Below are 27,399 nucleotides of genomic sequence, written 5' to 3' on the forward strand. Positions count from 1 at the left end.
CCCTCGCCTCCTCTCTGCTCGCCCTGCTTCCTGTCCACACCGGGTTTTCCAGCGGTTGAGTGATAATTGCAGTGGATTTGATTCCAAGCTTGTGGAATCTGTGACCAAGTATCTGTATCCCTTTCCCCGGAGAGAGCGTCACCATTGTGAATGCGCAGCACAGCCCCGGACTCTTGTGTGAGGCGGTTGCTATGGCCCCTGCCTGGTTACTAGGGCGGAATATTGATTCAGTCCTGGAGGCCACATCCCCGGCTGCGCGGCCATTGTTATGATAATGTGTCCCTGGGTCGTCCATGAGTGATCATCTTGTTGGCTGCGGGAGGAAATAAAAAGCTTTTTGTCCAACTGTGCTGAACTCTTAACCTCTGCATCTGCCGACACGGGGCTCCGGTGCCAACCCTGGGTGCAGCGCGAGGCTGGGAATATGGAGCGGGCTTCTGTGGCGCTGCCCACCTCTGGACACACCTGCGGAGGAGGAGGAGGAGGAGGGTTGGTGGGGAGCACACTGAGCCACTGCCTCTGTGAGCACAGGCTGAGGCAAAGCAGCAGCAGTGGGATGGATCCTGACTACTAAAGAGGGCGAGCAAGAAGGAGAGGGGGAGTGGTGAGAGAGAGAGAGAGAGAGAAAAGCCAGTGAAAGACTCCACACAGCAGAATCTGAATCTGTGTGTGAAGCGGACTGGAGCTGGAGGTCGGGCAGGCGAGTTGAGCGGTCCTGGCGGTCGGGGCTGCGCTGCTCATCCTTCAGAACTCAGCCGCTCCCAGGTCTCTGACCCCCTGCTTTTCATTTCTGCAAGGAAAGAGGGGAGCAAAAAAGGCTGTCAGCAGCAAGGGAGCCGTGAGCCATTCTCTCTTTATTACCGCCATTCACAAAACCATCCCATCCCATCATCCCGCCGATGTGGAGGCATGCGCCGCCGCCGCACACGGGAGGCTCCTATTGACTGCTGAGGCTTGACGCCGCTCTCCAACACTCGCTCCTTTTCATCTCCACGTCCACGATTCGAGCCTCATTGTCCCCGGTGCTCAGGAATCTGCTGCCGTTGGGCTGAAGAGGGGGTTTCTGTCCGCGCAGCGCCGCCGGCGAGGGAGGTGAGGGGGGACCTGTGCTGGAGGAAGAGCCGAGGAGGTGGGATGAAAACAGCCCAGACTCAGAGCCTGAGCCGCCGCGTGAAGCATCCCTTTGCTCTGACGCTCTCCACGTCCTGAGCGCGAGACGGCGGCGTGCGGGATCCAGAGCGGCAGCTGGTCCCACTGTTGCTAAGCAGAGCCTCTGACCTGAAGGTCCCCACATCTGCAGCCATGAAGGGCAGCTCCGAGGACAGCATCGAGAGCGTCAGGCCGTCCAACCTGCAGGCGTTCGCCAACATCTCCACCCTCCACGGCATGAGTCACATCTTCGCCTACGGCCACATGACTTTCCGCCGCTTCCTCTGGACTCTGTCCTTCCTGGGCTCGCTCAGCCTGCTGATGCTGGTGTGTATGGATCGCGTGTCCTACTACCTGGAGTACCCCCACGTCACCAAGCTGGACGAGGTGGCGGCCACCAACCTCACCTTCCCTGCCGTCACCTTCTGTAACCTCAACGAGTTCCGCTTCTCCAAAATCACCCGCAACGACCTGTACCACGTGGGCGAGCTGCTGGCACTGCTCAACAACAACTACCAGATCGCCAACCCTCACCTGGCCGAGCCCGAGGTCCTGGCCGCCCTCAAGGACAAGGCCAACTTCCACAACTTCAAGCCCAAACTCTTCAACATGACGGACTTCTACAACCGCACGGGTCATGACATCGGCGAGATGCTGCTCCAGTGCACCTTTCGAGGAGAGGAGTGTTTCCCAGTCAACTTCACCACAGTGAGTATCGTCACCACGTGCGCGGCGTGAGCGCTCCTCTTGCCTCAGGTGTGAGTCGGATGTGACACGTGCTCCCGGTCACTTCTGCTGAGGAGCTCTGTGCTCAGCACCTGCAGCTGCTCCACTCATGAGTCATCTCCACATGTTTACATGAACGGGGTTACAGACAGCGGTGGCTGAGCTGTCTTCTCTTCTGGTGCTTCCTGACAGAACATTGGTAAATGGTGGATCCAAGGTCAGCACCCAGCGATGCCTCCTCCTGGACACTGAGGCTGAAATGAAGTCCAGAAAAGGCCCTTGTTTGGAGACACGTTGGACCTGTGGAGGAGTCAATGTCAGAGGCTCAGGTGGCCACAGGTCGTCTCTACTCTTGTGTTGTGAATGAGGGTCATTGCTGTTTTTGGACGTTTGCACCACAGCTGAAGTCAGAACAGGGTCTTGGATCTGAACAGAAACTAGAAGCAGGTCTGAGCCTTGGTCTCAGTGTAGTGTGAGGGATTTGCCTCGACCCAGAAGCACCGGCCGAGCGCCTCGACTGAGAAACTCTGCAGGTATTTCAGAAGGTTCACGCGTGCTTTCATCTCAGCACGTGCAGTTTGGCTCGGATTATTGAGAACTGACTCACTGAAGGTTGAGAGTCCTCGTGGTTCCCTGTCTTTTCTCTAATGCGTCCCCGGGTTGGATCCACGTGGCCCCTGATCTACCGTCTGCTCTGCACTGACAGGTTGGTCATGTGACTGATGATGTGCAGCCTTCTCTGCAGGATCTCAGTCATCTGAGAGTCTCCTGCGCTGTGTTTGCTCAGAGGTTCGATGGTCCAGTCCTGTCCTCACCATGCAGCTGATGCAGGGGCCCCTCCACCTGCAGGCCAGACGGGGTACTGCCTGAGAGAGGTGTTGGCGTGGGGTTACTCCGGGTACTGCAGTATGATGAGTGGGATCAGTACCTTCCAGCAGGTTTGCTGGGGACTGGTCCACCCAGGCTCTGGCTGCTAGTGTGTGTGAGCGGTTGTCTGTCCAGATGTGGCCTGTGACAGCCTTTCCAGGATGTCCCTCCCCTCTCACCCTTCACTCCTGAATATGTCAGTCCTGGTACTGAAGTGCCTTTATCAACAGACAGACAGACAAGAACCTCCTTCTCGTGTTGTAGTTCTGGCTTCATAGCACCGTAGTTACATACACACGCCTCAAATATTGGTCATGTTTAGTCGTCACTGGAAAAGTATCATGACGAGTCGATCTTTTTATGTTTTGTGGGGAGCTCTCCTGGCCATCACCCTTTCCCCAGCCTCTCCCTCTAAACCTAACCTTCCAAAACACATGGCTCACCTGAAGCAGGACCAGACTGGAACCCAGTTATTTTGAAGTTTTCACCAAATTCAGAGTTAAACTTGTGGGGACCAGCTTTAGAAGGACACACACACACACACTGGTGATCATTATTCACGGGCCATTGAGCAGCATTTTCCTGCAACTTTTCAGTGATTGAGATTCCACAGCGATGTGTCGAGAGCAGGATTTACAATGCAAAGGACTTGGGCCGCGCTGACCTTGAATAAATGAGGGAAGAATCCCATTAATGGCTCATGATGCAGTTGGGCTGCGAATCGTTGGGAATGCTTTGCATCCTAATGGATGAAGGACGCCTGTTGTTGTTGTTGTTGCCGCTGCCTCCGAGGCAAACGCCTGCGGAGCCCAGTCACGTGGGGCGTTTGCGAGACGGAAATGAAAAGAAGCTGTTTTTTTAACTTGCATTGGCCCGTCAGTCAGTGATGGATTCACTTGCTGCAGCGGAACTTGTTTGAGGGCCTCTGGCTGGACTGAGGTTTGGAGCCTCGGATCTTCAAATCTACCTCAGAGTGATTCTTCGTCAAGCGAAGGAGATCTTCTGCAGCTCCTCCTGTCCTTCATGAAAGGCTGAAGACTATCCAGGTTCTCACCCGACCTGCTGAGGACGAGCACTTTATCTCGTGTTGTCTACATGCTTCTGTCTTCACTTGTAGAGGTGTGAGGAGACATCGATACGCTCACATGTCGGGATACTTCATATTTTTGATGAAAGTAGAACATAGTGACGTGGCCTCTCATTATGCATGAAGCAGCGCGGCGGCATCAGCCTGGTTCTTATTCACTTGAACTCTTGTTTTATATCCTGCCAGATGAAGAGACGCAGGTGATGAACCACTTTCTCAAAGTGGCAGGTGAGCTGCGGCTTGCTCCCCCCGGGTTTAACCCGCGCCACGGCTCACACAGGGCGTCCTCAGCCAGTGGAGCTTCGAAAGACAAATGGCACTCATTTCCTCTGGATTTTAAGAATTCTTTTTGCAGACTCTGTTCTTGGCTGAGCGCCAGCTTCCTCTGGAGACACGTGTGCCACATGCACAGGTTTTGAGCCGCAGTTGAGGCAGACAGAGGCCTGACACCAGCTTAGTGTTGGATGAAGTTATGGGAGAGAAAAGGTGACCTGAAGAGAGAGCTGTGTGGAACTGAGAACCCCCCAGCATCAGGTCTGTCGTGATGACTGGAGCCCTGAAGGTCACGGGGAGGACATCCGCTCACTGAAGGCCCCGAATGTTCTGAAGGGCCCGAGTGTTCAGAACCCACCTCCCCACTAGCGAGGGACGTCCTCATAGCATGAGGTGGTCCAGACTGACATCTCATGTCTGCTGTGGACCGCACTGAAGACCACGATGGTTTCTTCTGTCCTGCTGTGACTGTTGAGTCTGCAGTGAACCATCTGACTGGTGTGAGCATGAGACCTGTCCTGACCTGTGCTGCGGAGTCAAGACCCCGAGGTTTGATGGAGATGTTTGGAGACAAACTTAGAGCGGCCGAACATGAAGAGCATGACCACGGTGGACTTGACTTGAACTGGGAAGCAGCCAAAGTGAAGTGGAGGAGCTTCGTCCACTGGTCCCAACAAGCTTGAGCTCTCTTCGCACTCTCCGTCTGAGGCTGTTTATCATGGTGTCCAGCTGGGTTACGGTCCCCACATGCACTTGTTAGTGGCTGCCAACTGCTTCCCATCCATCATCAGAATAATCTCCACTGAGGCCTGCTGCTCTCCTGAGTCAGGTCCCATCTGCATTCCTCCTCATACAAGTCAATATTTGACTTGGACCCGGCAAATGTTGTTCATTCTATCATTCTTTCCTGCTCATAACCTTGTCATTATGAGGCGACTCGTGAAGGAGGGAAGAACCCTCAGCTAACCACCGGCTTGACTCAGGAGTCAGAGCTGGAAATGGAGCCTGACTGGTGCAGAGCGTGTCCACTGACTCGGGCTGTGAGATGGTGGACACCTTGGACAGGACACACACACACGTCATCACTGTGGAAATGGCTTTTCCGTTGCCATGACGATGTTTGCAGCGCAGGGGTACTTCAGTGCGTCCCAGTAGCAAATGTGTGAGAATGTAACTTTCGGCAGTGGAATAATCTCCAACATTCATCATCCCAGCAAAGGTTAATGCAACAGTCAGGTCCCCGCCTGTCGCCGGCGCCTGATCCTCACAGATGCTGCCGTCACCACAGCCTCCTCTGGCTCTGCATGGCTGCCTTTTCCATTAAAGTACAGCCGCGCAGATGAAAATGTCGCTACGCAAATGGATTCTGCTCATGTTCACCGTGTTTATTAGATACCGAGTGGCGCTGAGAGCTGCAGAGCGGCTTCCTCTTCTCACTCCGCAGATCCACCGCACCGGTTGGACTGGTCGTGGTGAGCCGTGATGGTCTGTGGGATCTTCTGGTGGGTGCAGTGTGGAGTGTCAGGGAGAATAAATCCTTCACTGCTGCACTCTTGTTGTAGTCTGAGGACGGCAGGGAGCAGGTGGGTGTTTCATCAGGATGTTTGTTGTCCTGCTATAATACAGATGGAGGAGCAGAAACTCTGCTCTGCTGTTGGGAAGCTGCTGCTGTGTGGCAGTGAATCTCCTGAACACCTCGCGTGTGAGGGCTGATGGATCCGTCTCATAGCCTCAGAAACAGCAGCTCTGCTCAGAGTCTCTGACAGTTGCCTGGGCTTTAAACCTGTTTGAACCAGGAGGACCTCCCCCAGGTCAGTCACTGATGCTGCGAGGAGGGTGAACCTCTTTGATCAGGGGCTGCGCGGGGCCCCAGGCCGGGTGAGGGGTGAGCGGGGGGGCACACCTTCTTCAGGTTGGAATGCTTGATCTGTGAAGTGAATAACACGCAGGTTGTCCACTCTCTCCTCAGCCTCGTGCTGAGCTGTGACTCGGCCTCAGCTCGGCCACTTGATATTCTCCACAGCTCCCACAGGTTTGGGCTGCTGCTGCTGCTGCTGCTGTGGAAGCTGTTGGATGTGAAGTGATGACAGTGTGTCTCTTCAGCACCCGACATCACCCAGGAAAGCCACTGCCACGTCCTTCCCTCCGTCTCTTCACACACTCTGTGTAGCTCCATGATCCATGTTGTGGAAGCAGGGCCGTGTCTCCGCTGCCAGAGGTTCAGCGGTCTGTCTGCACATGTGGGGCGGGGTCTTCCTCTGCTCACTGCTGGAGACGGAGGCCATGATCTGCTGCACCGTCTCCGGCTGGCGTCTCCTGCCTCCACCTGCTGTGTCCGTCTCTCTCCGACTCATTTCATCAGAGAAGCTGAAGGCAAAGTTGCGTGGCCTTTGCTTCCCAGATCAGGATCAGTCCAGCAGCAACGCAGCGTCCTGTAGGTGGCGCCGCGCGGCGCGTCACTCGGGAACATTAGAGGTCTTCTCATGGAGAGAGAACGGCGTCTGGGGTCTTCTCCTGCTGACGGTGGGAGTCTGCTCCAGGATTGGACTCCGCTGCGTGTGTGTGCGCCAGCCGTGTTTCTGGAGACTTCCTGTCTGAAGATGTTCCACTTGATGCTTCTGTTGACTTGTTTCTGTGTGAAATGAAATGAAATCTGCTCGCTCCGTCCCCTGGGCCGGTCTGTTGCCATGGCAGTCATCTGTGAAGCCGCCGCTGCTGCTCTGTCGTCAGGCCACGTTCAGCCCTCAGAAACACTGGCCGGGCCTGCAGTGACTCCAGAGGACTCTTGTCCTGTGGTCCTCAGATGTTTGGGATGAGAAGAGAAGGCTTTGCTGGCTTGTGATCCACAGCAAGTGTCAGCGGTGTCAACACAATACTGAACTGCTGGGGGCTTAAACCTGGGCTGGGTCACATGACATGACGTGGCCGGCCCAAAGCAGGACGTGAGGACGGGTCAGACAGACGCCTGTCGTCTGAAGTGGCTCAGATGCCCAGTAGAGATGAGGTGTAGCTGTCACGAGAGAAAAGGCAAGTGCCTTGGGTCTGTCTATATTACTTCAGATATACCTCATGAAATGCCGTGGACAGTATGCAGTGGATTTCTGTCATGTAGTCATCACTCTCAGGGTCGAGTGTGGAAAGACAACGTGAAGTCACAGAGAGCTTCAGTCAGTTCTGAGTTTAAAGTGCAATTCTTTCTCGTCTCCCTCCTGAGGGCCACGTAACTGTCGTGCGCAGGCGGCCCCCGGGTCCCGTGCTGCCCAGGTCTGCCGTCCAGTGCTGCCTGGCTTCACGCCGTCTCTGAGGGTGGAACCTCAGGTGAGCAGCTCCTCTGGCGGCCTCCAGCTCCGTCTGCTGCGGTGGTTGTCTGTCGCTCTCATCACGGCCGACTTGTTCCCTCCTGACTAAATCTGTGGACTAAATCAGTGACTCATGCAGATGCAGACGTCTCCACTGCAGCTCACGATAAGTCAACTCTCCCAGCTGCTGAGTCATGCTCATCTGGTGAGAGAGTCACCTGGATCATGCCTCTGTCGCGCTCTGCCCTGGGACACCTGTTGCCAGTGTCAGAAGACTGCTTCAGCTTCAGAGTCAGCAGAGATCAAAGTGGCTCTTCAGCGGTGCGGTGCCTGTCGCTGTCCCGGGCCTCGGCTCGGCGCCGCAGACGCAGGTGCCTCCGTTGCTTATTCTGCTGTGGTGAGAGCGGAGGGCGTCAGCAGTGTCTGGGCAGAGGAATGGCTCCGTCCACGTCAGATGAGCTGGAGCTTCTCATAAACACAGCTCATGGTTGAGTTCCTCTTCATGGGCTCGCGGGAAGCCGTCGATGTCTCACTCACTTCGCGGCTCGACTCCTGCTCTTCAGTGCTGGTGTTGTGCGCCACACTCACCAGCTCAGCTCCGGCCTCTTCACCAGACTCGCCCTCACCACCAGGCTGCTGCGGGACTTTCTCTTCTTCGTCTTCCATGGCTCTGAAAACGACTCGCCAGTGAAACAAACGGCTCCTTTGGAGACCAGCACGACAGCAGGCTCCACAGGCAGGGAGCTGCTGCTGTTCTTCTGAGGAGCTGCAGCGGTGAGACACCAGTGACGCTCCCTGCTGGAGCTTCAGCTGCACTTGTGTCCTGCAGCTGCAGCTCCACCGCTGCTTCAGTGATGTCCACCAGAGGACCATGTCACGACTGTCATGAAGTCAACCATGTTGTCGCTGCGTGGCCGACCCATGGAGCCATGAGTTGAGCAGAGGTGAGACCTGTTGCCTGGCCTCACGGCTGCGGTGGACTCTTTGATGAGGTGAACTGACCCCAGCTTCTTCTCAGTTGGTGACCCTCCTCAGCCCTGCTGCTGAGAGCCAGGCTGGTTAACCATGAGTCTGCTCATGAACGTGCCTCGTGCTTTGTCTTCTGAGCCGCCTCAGACGGGGGCCGTCGTCCGTCCAGAGATGTTTTCACTCGCACACTTGCCGCCCTCTTGCTTGGCATGCGGCCTCTCTCAGTCTGCCACTCCAGTTTCCTGCTGCTCTGTGAAGCCCAGTGACCAGAGGAGCCCGGCTGGTCTTTGGTGGCGGTCAGTCCACTGTCATGTCGTCACACTACAGAGCTGCTTGGCTTGAAGAGAAGGAGAATAAATCACGTATAAATCACGTCCATGTGGAGATGGTGTGTCTCTTTGCTCCGGTGTTTTCCACGGACGAAAGTCGGGACGTAACGCTGAGATTATATGTCACTGCAGCCACGTGGCTTCTTTCAGGCTCCTCAGGTGGAGCCCACAACACGGTGCACTTCCAGCTCCAACCCAAGGTTCTCTCACAAGTCCGGTCAGGGGGGTTAAACCCCGAGCAGCCAGCCGACAGTCGGAAGGAAGGGAGGATGCAGATGTGAAGTGAGACAGAATCAGGATGCAGGGCGGAGAGGAGGCTGACCTTTCTCAGGCGGAGCTTTGTCCTAAGAGGCTTTGACGGGGCCAGAATTCAAGTCTTTCCTCATGTAGATGTAAACCCTGACATTCACCGCCCTCATGTTTATCTCATCGATTCTGCAAACGTCAAGCGCAAACGAATTGGACGCCGCTCGCTGCTCCGCTCGCCTCAAAATGACTTTTTCTGCCGATGGTCTGGCGGAGAGTGACTTTCAATTTCCTGTGATGTGGGAACATCAGCCCTGATCTGCGGCCGGTGCTGCCAGGAGCAGCGCTCGCTTCCTTCACTGCCCCTCGCCAGCAACAGAGAGGTGGCCCCGTCCCCTCATGGCAGGAGTTGAGGAGGAAACTCCGTCTTCCCAGTGTTCTGGTGCTGGAGAGGCACAGACACTGATTGATCTCAATTAAAAGAGGAGATCTTGGACGGAATCTGTCCTCCTTATCTGGCCTGTGGGAGGCCAGGGATCCCGTGCCAAGTGGAACCAGGCCTGCACCATTCAGGGCAAAATATGGATCACAATTCCTTTCTAGCTAAGAAGTGATGTCTCTGCCTGGGTTTTTTCCCTCATGAAATATGGAGTTGATTGCCCACATAAAGTGTGGAGGACGCATCACAACCAGCGGGGCTTCGTCAGAGCACTGGATGTCACCTGATCACTTGTCGTCATCGGCAGTGACAGCTAGTGATCGGCCTTCACCGATCACACCATCCTCGGCGACCGATCGATCGGAGCCTCCCTAGTTTGTGGTATTATAAACACCTGAAAAACACGTCTTGCAAATTGCTTGCGACTGATGCTTGTCATCGTTTGAATCCAAGATGCAGCCACACAGCCGAATATGAGCCTTTGTTTCAGAACAGGTTTGTCGTGAGGCTGTTTGGGGGGCTGACTCTGGTAGCTAGCTCCTGGTTTGTCATCCATATTCCTTCAGTTTCTGTCCTGTCACCAGCCACACGAGCAGTCACTACTGTGTCCGCGGTGAAGCCATGAGCATCGTGGGAACTCAGGAAGTGGTGGCTTGCAGCGCCGCTTGGGAGGTGAAACTCACCAAGCAAAGTAGCTGTGTAAATTAAATGCCAATGAAATCAGACACTAGGGTGAATCAGAATCATGTTTTTTTTTAAAGCGATTGATGGTGCAGACCTAGCTGGAAGTGTGAAGCGCTCAGGTCGTGTCCAGGAGCAGAAGGCCAGGCGAGGTACAAGCTTGTCTGTTCTTAACGTTCCGTCCCTGGCGCTGAAGCTCTGCGTCTGCGCTGCTTCAGGAGAGACTGTCATTATCCTCCCCCTGTCAGCGCTGGATCAGAGCAGCTCATCCTTTATCATAAATGAGAGGCTGCCTTTCAGCTGAGACGGCACCGGCTGATGTTGACGGCCTCCTTCAGCAGGCTCAACAGTTGAGGGCTCGGTGTCTGACAGCAGGCAGGAGAGCCAGCCGTCCTCTGTCACTGGCAGACGCGGGACATGACCTCATCTATGTCACTTGAGTCTGTGTGGCTGAAGGCCGAACAGACGACAGGTGAGGGATGGTGAGAGGGTGACAGCACCTGAGCTGAGCCGGAGCCGGTGCCTTCGTTTGCTCTCTCAGCGGTCCTTAACCAACAGGTAAAACCTTCGCTTCGTCTTCAACCAGCGAGCTCCTCTCGTCATAAACACGATGACTGCAAACACGAGTGGCTTTTCACAGGAATCGATAGCCACTTCACCTCCCTGCCCCCCGAGCCTCAGTCACATGGTCACAGAGCAGCCGCCGCGCTCGGAGCTCGTCCTCCGGTAGCGTCCCCAGCGCCACAGGCCGTTTGGACTGGTGTGGAGCGGGCAGCAGGACACGCAGGAGCAGCGGCAGCTCAGGGATTCAGGACACGCCCCACGCGGTCACGGCAGCAGCTGTTCTGCCAGCCTGAGCTGAGGGAGCGCTGTGTTTACAGAGCGCTGAGACACGCTGGCAGGCCGCGGCCCAGCTGCTCCTCCTGGACTCTGGCTCGCCCCACTGTCTGCTGCTGGAGTCCACACCTGACCTCGCATCTGACCTCTCTCACCGCGCTGTGTCTGTGGCGCTGGTGAGATGCCGCCACATCAACACGGGGTCATACCTCAGGACGGTACCGGGGAAACGCTCCACACATGCAGTGGACGGTTCTTGCTCTGGAAGTGCCCTCAACAACCTGTGGAGAGAGAGAAGTGGACTGAACCAACCTCTGCTGCCGCCTCACCTGCACCAGGTCGGCGTGTGCAGCTTTGCTCAGTGGTGGTGCCGGCGCTGCGCGGCAGAACAGCTCAGACATGAATCATCTGGTCTGTCAGACGGGGCTCAGGTCCCCGGTGCCTGCGGCCCCGTGTGGGCCACCCGACTGGCGTGATGTGCCCAGCACTTCACTGGCAGTTGAAGGATGGATGAGGCGACGAGAAGGACCGTGACCACCGAAACCCAGAAACCCCCAGGGACAGGCGCGTCTGGGTTGGAGCGCGTGGTCAAACCTGGGGCCTTGACTTGCTGTGAAAAACAAAGCAGGTGGCGCCGGGCCTTGTTCTACTCTGTGGCTGCGCTGTCGACGTGTGAAATGTATTTCAGTCTTCTCTCTGCCAGGGTCACTGCTCCCACCCCGGCTGGGACGGGAAGTGATTCCGTCAATGTGGAATCACTTACTAACTACTCAAGTGTGGGGCTGTAAGAAATTGCTTGGCACTGGAATCTGCCAGACTGTGGGAGTGTGCGACTTCATGAGACAAACTTGCAGAACGGCTCTGTCGCTGAGCTGCGTGGCTCCGGGTCGACCCACTAGATCTGTGACTCTGTCGCTGAGCTGCGTGGCTCCGGGTCGACCCACTAGATCTGTGACTCTGTCGCTGAGCTGTTGGGTCGTCCCACTAGATCTGTGACTCTGTCACTGAGCTGCGTGGCTCTGGGTCGACCCACTAGATCTGTGACTCTGTCGCTGAGCTGTTGGGTCGTCCCACTAGATCTGTGACTCTGTCGCTGAGCTGCGTGGCTCCGGGTCGTCCCACTAGACCTGCCTCTTAAAGACGGTCCGACTGCAGAGCTGTTTCTGCTCCCGCTCTGTTTGACTGGGATCAGGTCTGGACTGTGGAAGCTTCTTCCTCGGCCTTTGTGCTGCCTGTGCTTGTAAAACTCTGCTGACTGCGCAGCTCTGCACTTGTTAGCTTCGATTGTTTCGAGTAATTGACCAGTCAGTGGGGGTTTCCCAGAGAAGCGGCTCTTTACTGCCTCGGATGTTGAGCGCCGACCCAACGCTCCTGGGGTTGCTGCCAGTCGTGTTGATGGCACCTGATCTGTGTGAGTGGACCAATGTGTGCTGGGTAACTGTGCTGCGGTTCTGTTCTCTGGACCAATTCAGAGTGAGGGGTTTGAGCCTGTAGAGAGCTGGCTCCACCCACCCTGAGGCCATAAAGCCATATATTGACTGACTCTGAAGGCTGTTGAAACGATCCTCTCCGGTGTCCTGGGGCTGATGGTTTCCTCCGCCCTCTCTGACAAGAGGCTGTGACTGCAGGACCCCGGTGGACAACTCTCATCTGCTGCTGCTTCTTTTCAGCGGGTTGTGAGTGAGATGCGTTTATGGGCTGGAAGTGGACTCACAGCAACTGTGTGGATCTGTTTATTTCTCAGCGCGAGCTTGACGTATGATCGTGCATCCAAGTCAGACCGTCAACATTGCTCAGCCTGCAGCCACAGACACTGTGTGTGGAGCGCAGATGGGAACACGACTTTCACCAGCTGCCGCAGTGTTTTGACACTGGCCTGAAAAACCCAACACTTTTCATCTTCGCTAGCTTGAAGGGAGCTCTCTTCTTCTCGAGTGAGGGGACACCGTTCCTCTACAACAGCTGCTCAGACCCCTCCCCCCGCCTCCCTGCTGAGGTGTCGGCTGGCCTGCCGCGGCACTCGGAGGAAGGAAACCTGCTGAAATACAGCACCGCTTTCAACACGTCAGAGTCAGAAACATCAGTGAGAAATCACCAGCAGAGTTGATACACGGAGCTTCTCAAGTCGGGCCGAGGGGTGGGGTGGGGTTGTGTCTGATGGACTGGAGCAGCAGCTCTGAAGCATGTTCTCAGCTCGACTCTGGTGCTCCTGCCGAGGCCTCGTCCTTCAGAACACCAGTCTGTTGTTTCTCACGACGACGACGGCGACGGTGGCAGGAGCAGAACAGCGACCTCCGTCACAGCTCTGGTGGCGCGGGTAGCTCGCTGCGTCGCAGAATTCAGAAAAGGTCATGTTTGTCCCGCCAACCCGCAGGACAGGACCTCAGAGAGCAAATAAATATTTGTGCAGAGGCACAGAGTTTTACTGATAAACGGAAAACACATTACCGTGCGCGCCACTTTCCCCACCCACTCGCCGCGTTGCCTTGAGACACACAGATGTACACGCACCTCCTCCCACGCACGGACGTGTGCAGTTGGGCTCATTTCACACAAACACATATGGAAGAAGCTGCTTCATCACCTTCCCAATCTCAGTGCAACCTGCAGCTTCATTGAGCGTTCCAGAGGCAGCGCCAGCATCTGTGTGCGCTCGTGTGCTGCGCTCACTAGAGGGAGCGTATCTGCTGAGGCTCCTCTGTGAAGCTCAAGGTTGGCTCTTTTCAAACCAACTGCTCCGACTTTTATTTCTTCTTTGGGCTTCTCCCTTCAGAGGTGACCACAGCACAACATCCTCCTCCACCTCCCCCTGTCCTCTGCTTCCTCTCCTCTCAAACCTACAGACCTCATGTCCTCCTTCACCACCTCCATCAGTCTCCTCTGTGGCCTTCCTCTCCACCTTCTGCCTGCCAGTTCCAACATCTCAACATCTTCATCTACCAATGGTCTGGCTCTCTCTCTCTCTCTCTCTCCTCTGAACATGTCCAAACCATCTCCATCCAGCCTCTCTGACTTGGTCTCCTGAAGACCTGAGCACATGTGCTGCTGTGCCTCTGATCTACACGTAAGAGGAGAGCGCAGCTCAGGAGGCCGTCAGTCTGACATCGTAGTTACGTAGAAGACAAAGAAGCTTCGTGTTTGCTGACTCCTGCTGTGTTTTGACTCCAGTTGTGTGTCAGTGCCAGCCAGCGTCTGTCTTCCATGTTGAAACATTCCTCTGGTCAGCGACAGACACGGACCTGCGGGGACCAGCATCACAGGATGGCCACCCCTCTCGTCTGGGTTTCCTCCTCCACAGCTGCCACTTGCTTCTGAGATGAACGGCTCAGCAGACAGGACAAACAAGCCCACGTCATTTCTAGGGTTTTGCCGAACAAAGACGACGATTTGCCCAGTTGTTTAGAAGGTGCACAGAAACACTGAGTCACAGCTGGAGAAAGTTTGGACGTTCCGAGCCAGGGAGAGAAAGGGAGTCTGTGGTGAAGAGAGCTGATGGGAGATCACTTCTGCCTGCAGCTCTGTGGGACCTCGTTCTTTCTGCTGTGCAGCAGGCTGTTGCTGCACAGCAGAACAAACAGATGCTGCTCACGTCTCCTGGACTCTTCCGTCCTCCTCGCTTGGCACTGAGTCCTCCACTCTCCGTTATTGCCTTTTTTCCCTTCACAATCGGTGGGCAGGCGCCGTCACAGCTGTGAGCTGGCTCCTCTCTCTCCAGCTTCCTATGATCACAGTTGGCCCCAAAACAGTCACGTGGCTGCTGTGGACTGTAAGCAGACCGGCCGTCTGCCTATCGGCTTCCTTCACAACTCGGGCCAGGCCTCGCACACAATCGCTCTTCACACACGTTTCATGCTGCGCTGCAGGAGGCTGCGCTCCAAGCTCTCCAGGTGCAGCTGGAGACACACAGAGAGTGTGCGTGTGCCTGCGTGTGTGTTTAAAAGAGAAAACTGAAGGACAAGAAGCATGTTTTCTGCTTGATCTTCCCGCTGCTGATGGAGGCTCTTTTCAGGAGGCGGAGTGACGTTGACATGAATATCTGCTGAAGTGGTTTCATGACGATATGACACACCTCAGCGGACGCGTCGCGAGGAGCCTCATCTCCTGGTGACGTCGGTTCAGAGCTCTGTGCAGCTCAGACTGATGAAGTGCCTTTCATTGACTGTAAATGACTCGTGGAGACGACAGGTTGTTGGTGTCAGGTTCGTGCAGCTGGATTGAGTGCTTGCAGACGGGGCAGCCGCGTGTCTCGGTGTCGGGGGTCACCGGTGCCGGACACAAGCCTCGTGGCTCCTCTGCCTCTCGGGGTGTGTGAGCGTGCATGGAGCGGCAGAAGAAGGTGCGCCGACTGGTTTGCTCTCACGCCGTGCTGATCTTTTCCCTCCTGCTGCACACGGTCTCCAGAGTCTCCCCCCCGAGTTCCCCGTGTCCCTGTGCTGCGTCCATCTGTGTGATGTGTTGACTGGTGAAGCTGATCCGGTCAGCAGCGGCTGCTGGTGTGCGCCCGCTCCCTCTGTGGAACTTGTTTCCACCACGTCTCTGACACGCCTCGCTGTGACTTGGGGGAACGTGGGGATTGATCCCCAGTTTTCCTCCTCACGTCGCCTCTTTTTACGCCACGCAGACAAGTGTGATTTGGACCAGGAGCCGCTGCTGCTCTCCCTGTCTGGGACTTAATGCATTTTTAAAGTAGATGTGCGGATAAAACGGTCTCATCTGGAAGAAAGGACCATGAGCTCAGTCCCTGAATGAACCTGTGAGGAACAGGCGCGTCACAAAGCACAAATCCACTGTGAAGCTGCATTTCTTGTAGTAACTGCAAAGTATTTATCTCATTTCTTGTAGTAAGTGGAGTGTAATCCTCCCAGTAGCAGACGTGTGTTGATGTCTTGTTGGGGTGGTGTTTGCTGAGCTTCTGTGGGTCACGACCCGGCTCCAGATTGGTCCAGTAGGGCAGTGTTTTGGTGCATGGAAAGACTTGTGAAAATATGAGTGAGGCCTTAACCTTCAGCTTAACTAATGTAAGGGCCTGTATTTATAAATAACCTCCAGCACTTTAATGGCTCGGCGAGCTATTTATGATATTGCCTCGCTCTCTCTCTCTCTGTCACGTGCGCGCGCGCGGCCCCGCACGTCTAATCTTTATGAGGAGTTCTCCTCCTCCTGCTCTTGCTCAAGGACACTGTAACGTGGCTGGAGGGGAGCCAGGAATTGAACCAGTAATCCGGAGATTACTCACCTCCTGAGGGAACAAACACTTGTCTGAACTGTCAGTGAAGAAGGGAAGGCGTCACCGCTGACTCCTCGCCGCTCTGACGGCCACTATCGGCTGCCTTCTTTCACTCAGGTCAGGAGCGTCTGGTGTTTTTCCATCAGCATGACCTTTCACCTCCGGACTGTGTCACACAGCTGGGAACAGCCCTGGGGCGGGGTGCGGGGGGAGGGGGGAGCCAGAGGTGCCGTCGATCACTGGGGTCCTGTTTTTGGGGTGAAGTGCAGTGGCAGTTCAAACCTGACGTCTTCCACTGTTGTCATGCTGTCACACAGCCTGCTCCTGACTGAAGGGTGGAGGACGAGATGAAAGAGTGAGTGTGTTGTTGTGTGTCATCGTCAGCGCTGGGTTGACTTCGTCTGCCCCTCCTGAGCGCAGTCAGGTTCCTCTGGTAGACTTTGAGAGAGCCATTATTCAGGTTGGAGGCGTCTCCCGGTGACTGGCGCTGATGTTGGAGGTGTTAATCCTGCTCATCTGCATGTGGCGCCCTGGAAGGGCCACTGACTCATCCTCCCCCTCGCTGCTCTTTCTGTGTGCATTCTGCAGAACTTCAGTGAAGTTCCGTCTGCAGCAGCCTCCAACAGCAGGAGATGAAAGGCCACGATGCTACGCTGCGCTGGGAACATGCTGACCTTGGGTTTGTCCGTCTTCAGATGCAGAGTAGCCTCTTGTCTTCCTGGCACTTCTCCTGCTAACGTTCATCCTGCTCCTCGTGACGTGGACAGTCCCAGTGACTGACTCTCTCTCCGTGTGGGAGGAGTCACCACATGCTCTCACTGACACCAGCATGTCAACCTGTTCCTGTGGGTCCCTGCACCGGAGTGCTGGTGGCGCCGTCTGCTCCCTGTGGTGCGTCTGGCGTGCAGCCGTGTTGTGTGGACATGTGACTGATGAAAGATGCGACTGGAATCCTGCGCACTGGACCAGGGACTTTAAGGGAGGGGCCTATGAGCGAGGAGCGTATCAGTGTCCTGTCATATACCTGGCTGCTGAGTCACAGGTGACTGTACCGGTCCAGCTCAAGTGCTGCCTCAACAGCACCGTACTATGAGCCAGAACTGCAGTATACGGTGAGAGTCAATCTGCCTCTTAACTGTGTAGATAGCAGAGTGAGCTGATCCTCACGGGAGAGCGACGGCGCCTCCTGTCACTGGCTCGGACCCACGAACGTCCTCGCTCATGTGATCTTCCTGACTGGTCCCCACATCTGTCCTCACGACAGAAGTGCAGACCCCGAGATCAAGTCAGAAATGAAGAGCAACCGGCGCCTCCATCCTGTCACAGGCCTCTTTGTTGGCTGGTGAAAAGACTGAATGTTACACTTCAGCATTCAATTGAAGTGCAGCTACAGGGACAAATGGTAGCGCTACATTAGCTCGAGGCGGGAAACGCGCCAGCGTCTTTGTGGAGCCGTCAGTCATGAATGCTGAGAGTCTGGGGGCCTCGAGGAGAACAGCCTCCGACTGACTGATATAATGAAGGCCAGTGTAAACCAGGAAGCTGGACCGTCACAATAGAAGACCCAAGACCGAGCCGCTCAGTGGGAAGAGGGTATCATGGCGGGACATATCAGAGTTGGAGTGAGCGTTTTCCTTTGTGTCTGTCGAAGCTTTGCTCTGGTCTCTCTCTTCCTGCTGATGGATTTCTGCCCTGCACTTTGACAGACAGCAGCTCTGCCGAGAAAATCCTGCAGAAACAACACTCGTAAATCTCTGAGCCGCGGCGCAGCTTTAAATCACCAACCTGCCCATCGACGTGTTTCTAAAAATAGACAGCCGGGCTTTAGAACCGGACGGCTGCACGGCAGGATCACATGACAACCGACCACACCGTTACCTGCAGCTGTGCCCTGGGAGCAGGTGAGCGCAGACATGCACACGCTCCCATCAGGTCTGGGTCGCCGGCGTGTCACGACGCCGCCGCCGGCCGGCTCAGGTGTGGCTTCATGTACAGCATGGTGCTGCCGCTGCTCTGCTCCGGTGTCAGTCAGTTCAGGGGCCCAACTCTGAGCTCAGCAGTGGAACTGTCCCTGTCCGCTGATGATGGTGGCGCACGTGTTCGTCCCAGTGTCTCGGACTCTCTCACTGTCCAGGTGAAAATGCGATGTCAAAGGTCGGAAGAGAGCGGCTGCAACTCAGGTTCCCAGCATCCCGTGCTCCGCTGGCTCAGTGACTCAAGACCTCACCTGGTGAGCTGAAGATGCGTGGCCCATGAAGAGGTGTTGGTCCCGCTGGCACATGAGGGTGAAGCGTCCGCACGGCTGTCCTGACAGTGAGAGGCTGCTGGGCTCCGCTCTCTTCCTGCTGCTGGCTGCACACAGGGGCTCCTGCAGCCAACTCTCAGATGAAGCAGACGCGACGGTCTCCCTGCTCTGACACAGAATGAAGACGCTCTGACAACAGTGAAAGGCTGGAGCCGGACTGGTCTGGAGGTTCAGCTCGGCCAGCGCCGTCCATTTCTTGTTTAGTTTTGTGGACGACCGCTGCCTCAGGAGTGAAAGTTTGGCTGGCTCCTGTGGTGGAGAAGTGCTGCTGCAACACTGGAGGATTGCTGTGTGAAACCTGGAGGCAAGTGTGATTCACTTGTTTATGGCGTTTGCATACATGAACGCACTTCACTGCGGCGGTAATCCAAACTCCAGCCTGACACTTGCAGCCCACACACACTTCTCTGCGTGTGGGAGGAGGCTGACACGTCTGGAATATAGATCCTGCTCCAGCCCATCGCCGTTCGCCGCTCCATTTTGTGACACAAAAGGCTGGTGGAGATCACTTACAGGCCAAAGTGGTGTTTCACGCCAAATGCAGAAATAAAGCTCCAGCAGCGGCTGATGTTTGAAGAGCTACAGAACCTCCACAGCTCATGATCCTTGACAAATGAGAACGCTGCAGCCCAGAAACCAAAGCCTTGGCCCCTCCCCTCCATCACTGGGCCACTTGCTCCTCTCGAGGAGAGGAGCCCTCACTTCCTCTCCTCACCTAATGGTGCGAGGCAGCTGCTTCCCTGTGCTCCCTGGCTCGCTCGGACTTCACCCTGTCCAATACATGTTCACACCTTTGGAGGAGTCCGGCTGGACTGGACAAGAGGGGCCTTGTTTTGGGGTCCATTATCGCTGCTGTCTGCTGGAGTCCATCTGCAAAACAAGAGTTGGACAGGGAGCTCTGGGGACGAATCCCAAGATGGCTTCCCTGAACGTGAAGTCCACAGTTTGAGTCGACCTCTTCGTCCAGAGGCTTTTCTCGTTGCTAACAGACTTGCTTCTGCCTGGACTCAGCACCAGTGTCTGGTATTCCTCTCCAGTCCCATGGTCAGACAGTAGATGGCGCTAATCCCAGCTACCTGGGGTGGGGGCCACTCGGCTCCTCAAGTCTCTCACAGGACACGTGTTTTAGGGATCTGGGAGGTAACCGGAGTGCCGGTGGACCATGCAAGCGTCGCACTGGATCCAGGAGTCGCCTTGTTGTCGTGAAGCTCCACCGTGTGGCGTCGTCACGTCCCTCGATCTGTGGCCCCCAGGCATGAGAGCCGAGGTGACGACAGACTCACCGACATGTTTGCCGTGGGCCGAGAGCCACCCGGCCTGTGATGGCGCCACCTTGTCTCCGGTATCATCCCAACAAGTTGGACTGTGAGCCCCACATGCGTCCGCTGCAGTTCATCATTGCTAATGCGATTTAAGAAACATCAACTGGCGTAATCCCTTCAGCTTATCTCCCTTTTATTTCACCCTTCAGTAGACGTGATCACAGTCGGAGGAAGTTACGGTCCTGAAGCCGCGCTCGCTCGCTCGCTCGCTCTCTGTCCCTCCCAGCCTTCACCTGCAGCCTGTTATCGCCGCCGACAGACGTGTTTGCCGCCCTGTCTCCTGTTGGTCACGGGGGGATTGAGAGTCATAGCTGGGAAGCCCAGTCCACTTCCTGTGCCATGTGGCACCGGCGCCGCTGTGATGATCGCTCAGATGAGGGAACATTCACACGCTCAGGTGCCGGGAGCCGCAGCCCGCCACGCCACTGCCGGAAACATTTGACACGTTTGCATCTGTGTTTCAGTCGTCCCAGAAGAAAAAGATCAGCGAGAGGTTGTTTATCTCTGTCGCTGCAGTACTTTCGTTTGAATCCGGTGGCTCGAGTCATTTGAAAAGGACTGGATGTGACATCTATGAGAGTCACGGAACAAAGACTTCAAAGCTCTGTTCAGATTCCCTCCGCAGGCTGTCCTGGGCTGATGGGACCGATCTGGACCAGGATGGATGCACAGCATCCGGAGGAATCCGACGGAAGGGTGCGGCATTTGCTGGGACTGCAAGATGGAAACTCAGGACCAGAACTCTGGTTCCTCACGGCTGGAGAGGCTCCTGCAGCGGTGTGAGACGGAGCGCTTTTGTTCCAGGGTAAAGCATTGGTTGGTCTGCAGCCTGCACCGAGGCCAGCGAGAGGCGCAAAGTGTGGTGGCACGTTGGAGAGATGAATGAATCCTGAGGGTCAGATGGCTGGACAACAAACCACGCCTGGGTGGAATCACAGAGCCCAGGTGTGTCGCTCAGGTGCTGAGTCACGGTCGCTCGGGAGCCCGTCAGCCAGGTCCAAGTTGGTTCATTTTCACAAAATAATTGGTGCTGTGAATGAAAGATATTATTGGCAGATGTCTTGAATTATTCATCTCATCTTAGCCATTCTCTCTTATCAAATATGGATCAGCTCACATCCACGACTGCAACTTGGAGCAGAACTTTGTGAAAGTCTGGCAAAGCTCTGGGAGGGTGATCTGAGCTGGAGCGATGGTGGGAGGAGCTTCGTCTTCAGCCCTGGTCGCTCCAGCCTCTGACTGTGGTGCACCAGCGTGAGCCCAGCAGGGCGGCGGTGTTGCTCACCTCCTCTCAGATGACACAACCTTGACCAGTAAACTTTGTGATGGGACTGAGCTGAGAGGAAACCAAGGCCACTCGCGGGTTCACAGTTGCCTCCTAATTCAAGCGAGCACAAGTGCAGTCACGTCCGCGTGTTTACCTTCAATAAGCACTGCCTCTTTGGGGAAACGTCTCTGCCCAACGGCAGATCCGTCTAAGCTGGTCCACAACAACAAAGCGGCTCCCGCGGGGCCCGGGAAGTGACTGGACGCCTGCAGCCGCTCATAAAGCAGCGCAGGTGTCCAGCGTGCGTCTGATGGACTCGCTGTCCGTCTCCCCCCGGGAGGCCACGGGCCGCCGCTGCAGTCTTCCCTGTTTCCTCGGTCAGTGGCCAGGAGCGTCTCACGCAGCAATAATGGATGTCTGAGTGTCGAGCTGGGAGCACGTCATCTGTGGGCAGGTCGGTGTCGCGTTCAGGAGATGATGAGGAGAGAGGCAACTCAGCCATGGCTGTCTGCTGACTGGCCTCTGCTCCAGTCCAAAGCCAAACTGTGTCTCTGTGACTGTGGACTCCTGTCTGATCTCCACCTGGGAGTGCAGGAACGGTCCAAACAGCGCCACCTCCAGGGCTAAAGTGCCGCTACATGTAGCTCTGTTTCTTCCCTGCAGCCAGCTGTTTAGCTGGCAGCTGCTCTCTCTGTCCAGTTGAATTATTGTCCAAAGATGACAGTCGTCACTCATGTGGCGGAGGTGTTCTGCTCTCCTCAGACAGAGCAGCTCTTCTGAACTGCCTTTCAACATCTGCCCGGACACATGTGGCCGCCATTTGAGATTGGACACTTTTCTTTTTCCTCAGTGACTCATTCTGTTCAACGGAAGAGAGAAAAGTCACCTTTTATTCCTCTTAGCCGTACTTGATCTAATTGCTGTCTTGGATGGACGGAAATGAATTTTTGGAAGGTCCTTTGAAGTGCCCGCAGCGGGGACTGGCTCTTTCATATGGGCGGTGATTGGTTTGGCTCCCAGACGGAGCCTCCTGCTCGCGCCTGCTGAAGAAGCGCCGGCATGGAGTGAAGCGTTAAATGACAGAAGAGGGAGGCGGCGCGCCACAACTGCCCGCCCCAGACACAGAGGGTTGGTAAAGATGATGGAAATGCTGTGCAAACATCCGCCGGACTTTCACTTCTCCGGCCGCCACACTTGTTCCCATGTCGGAGTGGCGTCGCAGCATAAAAATAGGAAACAGCCTTTGCATTTTGCAGCGTAATGGCTGTCATATGCTGCAGCCCTGATGTTGTTTTGGTTAAGTGGCCCCAGGTTGTTCAGCCAGGAGCAGCTGTTGGCTTCTGTCCTGAACAGCAGTTGTCCTCGTGGCCTGCCACCAGCTGACTCTGGCAATAGAGACACTCTGATGGAAACATCCCTGGCTGGGGACCTGTGGTTTGTGGCTGATGGATGGTCTGTTTGCGTCCCGCACTGGTGGAGGGCTTCCTCTTCCATGTCTCCCCAACCCTGGCTAGATAGGACCAGCTGATGATGATCGATGCAAGGCTTTTCCTGTCCAACGTCCCGACCCCTGCAACCTCTGGGAGACCTTTTGGTCCTCTAACAACCCGTGCAGGATGATGGACAGAGTCAGAGCCACAGCCGAGTGGTGACCCTGCAGGGCAGGCACGCCGCCTGGGTCCCGGTTAGCTGGGTACCAGGGCTGTGGTGGGAGAGAATTGGACGTGCGTCCGTGGCTGAAGTCTGACGCGGACCCTGAAGCAGAGATGCAGCTCTGTGGTTGGCAGGCCGCGTGCGAGCCATATGGCTTCGCTAGGTCCCGTTTGTTTTTCCTGCAGGATGGAGAGAATCGCACTCTGGTCCTGCTTTGTTTTTCATTCTCTCTCTGTCACATGACCATCCTGCCTTTGACGCCAATGCTGGGAGGTGGGGTGTGGGTCCCCGTCAGCTGCTGCAGTCCCATCCATCCTGACTCTCCAGTGCCTCTTGTCCTCTTCCACCCCGGGCCGCTGCTCTTCTGACAGTAAACGCATGTCATGTGACGTGGCGACGGAGCGATGCTCCTGGCCGCTGCCGACCTCAGACGTGCTGGGAAGCTTCCAGCAGACACCAGGTTGTTTTGTGCAGCGTTGCTTGGCTCCCGAGGTATTCTGAGCTCCTTCTTCTAAAGTGTTTCCAGAGTAAACACTTGGCATCTTTGCTCATTTAAAGGCCTCCCTGGGTGATCAAAGCGCTGCCTCGTCTCTTGCTACATTTTAACCAGTGTCTCTGCATATTCCGTCCGAGCTGGAGGATCATTGATGTGAAAATGTGTCGGACCGTTCTGTCAGCTCAGCGTTCCACAACCCTTCTGTGGTTCTGGAGCCACATGAAAGGCAAGCGAGAGCAGTGCTGAGCTCATGTTGCAGCACCATAGCGGGTCCTGTTAGGGGCCGTTTCCAGAGCAGCTGTCTCTCACCACGCTCACTGGGCCCTGCTGGGCCAGAGCTGAGGCGCCTCCTCCTGGCGAGCCTCAGTAATCCTGACACTCTCACGGCTTCTTCACGCCGCAGAGCCTTCTCTGGCCAGAGGCGCCGCACCAAACGTGTCGTTTCTGCAGGCGATACTCTGAAGGTGGAGATAACAGATGTGTGCCACCACGATCAGTGTCCACCACAGCAGCAACAGCAGCGCAGCCTGCTGTGACAGTGCCGCCCCTCCCACCCGGACGGTTGCCATGGCGTCTGCACACAACAGCGCAGCCTGCAGGTGGAGGGTTGGAACTGCCTCCTGAGGCAGGGACCTGACCGTCCGTCAGAGAGCGGTAGGACACATGAAAGTTGTCGTGTCTGTCATCAGGTGAGAGCTGGGAATCTCTTCCACAAACAGGAGGAATGCTGACTGCAGCTGCCAGTCACTTGCTTTTCACTTTCTTTTTGTGTCTGACAACATGATACGTGCTTCTGACACCGTGTAACTCAGGCTGATGACATGAAACAATAATCCATAACGGATCATCTGAAGGAACGAAACCAAATCCACTTCCTGCCATTCTAAGGATCGATTCTGGGAGGCCCCGTGTCCGGCGTCGCACCGCGCACCTCACCCTCCGACGGTCGCTGGTTCAGACCAGAGTCCACCTGTGTGGGCAGCTGATGGACCAGTGGGTGCCTGGGACTGACGGAGGGGTGCAGGAGAAGCGCAGCGCCCAGATATACTGGCACCGCAGGCTGGCGCTGCTACCACCTGAGGCTGCGGTGTGCTGACCCAGGCTGAGGCTCCTGTGACTCGCTGTGATTTACTCACTCACTGAAATATGTGCTGTCGAGTACTTTAATAATTGATGTTGCTGAACGCATGACGGTGGGCCTGCAGTGAGACTGTGCAGAGGAGCGGTGGCAGCGTTGGTGTGTGTCAGACGTCTTATTACATGTTACTGACGTGTAATAAGACGTCTGACGCGCATGTCCAGCTGTGCTCTGAGATGCCCTGTGTTATTACATGTTAACAACCGCCGGCATCCACCTGAAGGTGAAATCACTGAATCAGAGGTCAGTTCTATGCAGATATTTCCGGCGAGATCCATCCAGCCTCCATCTTGGGATCAGGTGTTACCCTCAGTGAAACCCGATCTCAAAAATCCAATGTGCCCTCTAAGCGCTGGACCAGGATTGGTGGTGAAGAGCTGCAGCGTCACTTCCCAGCTGCAGAGATGGAGCCGCTTCCTCTCTCCCTCTCTCTCTCTCGGGGGGTGAAGGGGAAACCGGACCCTGGTCTGGCTCACAGACGTCCGTGGGCTCGCGCTGCTCGCTGGCTGTTTGGGAGGCTGGTGAAAGCTAGTGGAAGAAATGGGAGCGCCAGAGGAAGACGCACCACGTCCGCCCTCGGACATCACGGTCTTCGGGGCCAACTGCACCCTCCACGGCCTGAGCCACATCTTCCTGCCCGGCGGAGTCACCATCCGGCGGCTGCTGTGGGCCGCAGCCTTCAGCTCCTCCCTGTCCATCTTCCTCTACCAGGTGGCCGACCGCGTGATCGAGTACTATCGGTACCCTCACGTCACCATCCTGGACGAGATGGACAGCCCGGTCATGTACTTCCCCGCCATCACCCTCTGCAACTACAACAGCTTCCGCAAGTCCCAGATCCGCAGGAACGACATCTTCTGGATGGCGGGGCTCCTGGGCGTGGAGCAGGGCGACTTCGACGACTTCATGGCGGCGCTGGGGCAGCCCAGCGACAACAGCAAGTTCTTCCCCAGCAAGACCTTCAACATGCTGGAGTTTGTGCAGAGGACCAGCCACAGCATCGAGGAGATGCTGCTGGACTGCAAGTACCGAGGGAAGGACTGCGGCCCGGAGAACTTCACCGCTGTGAGTACAGCCGCGTGCAGACCCCCCTCAGAGACAGGATGAGGAGGATGTTGGAGGAGCGTAGCATATCGATTTCGTTTCATTCACATTGAATTATCACCAGCCATTATGATTGTTTATGTCTTCTATTTTGATGTCAAAAGTAAACCATTTCCTTTTGACTGCGGAACATCTGATCAGATGTGGTCAGACGTGCGCTGTGTGAGGTGGTGTTTGTCTGAAGATGACCTTGCTTAACATCAGGGAGCAGAACGATGCGTGTCTGGAGACAGAGTGCGGTGAACTCCGACCCAGTTCTGCCACGGCTGGACTGGGACGCTGCGTGGCTCAGCGGTGCGGCCTGCAGCTCCCATCACTGTGAGCCGTGTGGAAGTCATGCTGAAGCTCGAGATGGAGCCAGCTCACCTGGAGCGGAGAGAGGTGTCGCTCCCGCTTCATCGTCACTGTGTAATGAATGCTCCCATCGGCTGAAGTGACGGATGATGAAGTGGCTGGGGGGGGGGCGCATGGGTGAGCCGCTCTGTCGAAGACTGATAAAGCAGCGGCGTGATGTCAGACTTCTCTATGGCGGAGGCCTGGTTTGTCCCCGCTCTTATCAGTCATTCCGGCTGAGCGGAGCTGCCATACGCTCCATACATTATGCAGCAAACATATGCTGTGCTCATGAGCAGCGGAGTCGAGTGTTGGCGCTGCCGCTCCTCTCCGCCTTCCTCTGGAGCGATAACATCATGTCAGCAGGATTTGAATGCAACTCAATCGTCCTGCTGCAGAGACGGGGGACGGATTGTATTTCCATGAAGTGGCTCATCGATTTGAGCGACGAAGGCCCAGAACAAAGACGGACTGGCAGTCCAAAAACATCCCGCCGGCTCCCGGCAGGTCCACTTGGTTTATCGGTTCAGGACGCGCTGGGCGAGGCGGCCAGGTGTGGCGTCAACAAGTCGACTAGGAAGCGCTGTTTGCACTGGTCAGCAGCTGGTCCTCTGCTCTGACTGAGACGTGTCAGGCGCCAGGACTGAAAACGAGCTGAGCCAGAGGGCCACTGCCCCCGGGGCTGAGAGCCAAGAGCCGAGCCGTTTGGTCTGACCAGAGTTCTCATTCCAGACAGCTCCCTCTGGAGATGGCAGCAGCTGCAGTGTCTCGCCGCCGAGCCGCCCCGCAATTCATTCCTCAGAAAGAAAGACACGTCTCTCTCTGTCTGTCTGTCTTTCTGAGCACCGTGTCACTGTGTCTCAGACGTAAACGAAGAGTAAAAATGGCGACCGCGCTCCATCGTGTTTCAAGGTCATTCAAATTCATGTGTTCCTCAAATGGAACACTGGCCCCTGGAACACAGCCGTGTGGCCCCTGATCATCTCTGAACCACTTCAGCTCAGATGTTTATTGGGTGCCACTTGAATTCCATCTTACCGAGGACCTCCTAGTACGGATGAACAATATCTTGCTGGGGAACAGGAAGTGGCTCGTCCATGGGAAACTGCTGCAGCTGGAGCCGCCAGTGTTTGGCCACAGGTCAGGACGTTTGGACCTCATTCATGTGGCCGTTCAGAGCCTGAAAGACGATGCTCCGTGACAGTCCAGTTCCAGGGAAAGTGACTGAGCATCAGGACCAGCGGGGCTGAGACTGAGCGCCTCATGAGTGGAGAGACGCACCAGGGTTCTCTCTCTGGAGGTTTCCAGCTCAGCTGATGGTGAGTCCGTCCTGCGAGCACCTGCTTCTGCGGCGCTCCAGCTGAGGACCCAACCCAGCTGCCGGGCCTCTCTTTGGCCGAGTCTGGTCGATCATCTGTCAGGAAGAGCGCTGCGGCTGCAGGACTGGGACGACCTTGGAGCGGAGCAAGGACAGATTCCGGCTGAATGTCAGAAAGAGGAGAAGCTCTGAGGAGGCCTGATTAAAGATTCATGGCGCTGGCTGAGTTCCTCCATCCGTCCGGACCTGCTGATCCGACTGTGGGCGGCTCTCCTCGCTGGAGACCGGAGATGATGGAACTGAGGGCGTTCATGATGTGCTTCTGACCTGGTTT

General features: G+C 55.9%; 1 protein-coding gene across 1 annotated transcript in view; it reads left to right on the forward strand.

The window, feature by feature from the left end:
- Nucleotides 1-675: 675 nt before the first annotated feature.
- asic1c (acid-sensing (proton-gated) ion channel 1c) overlaps nt 676-27,399 on the forward strand; it is a 47,967-nt gene continuing 21,243 nt past the window's right edge. Inside the window, exon 1 of the mRNA XM_053884353.1 lies at nt 676-1,857. Within this exon, the coding sequence (XP_053740328.1) occupies nt 1,303-1,857 (555 nt within the window). The 5' untranslated portion in view covers nt 676-1,302. The remainder of the gene's footprint in view (nt 1,858-27,399) is intronic.

This window comes from Synchiropus splendidus, chromosome 13 (genome assembly GCF_027744825.2).
Source record: "Synchiropus splendidus isolate RoL2022-P1 chromosome 13, RoL_Sspl_1.0, whole genome shotgun sequence".
In the NCBI taxonomy this organism is placed as follows: domain Eukaryota; kingdom Metazoa; phylum Chordata; class Actinopteri; order Syngnathiformes; family Callionymidae; genus Synchiropus; species Synchiropus splendidus.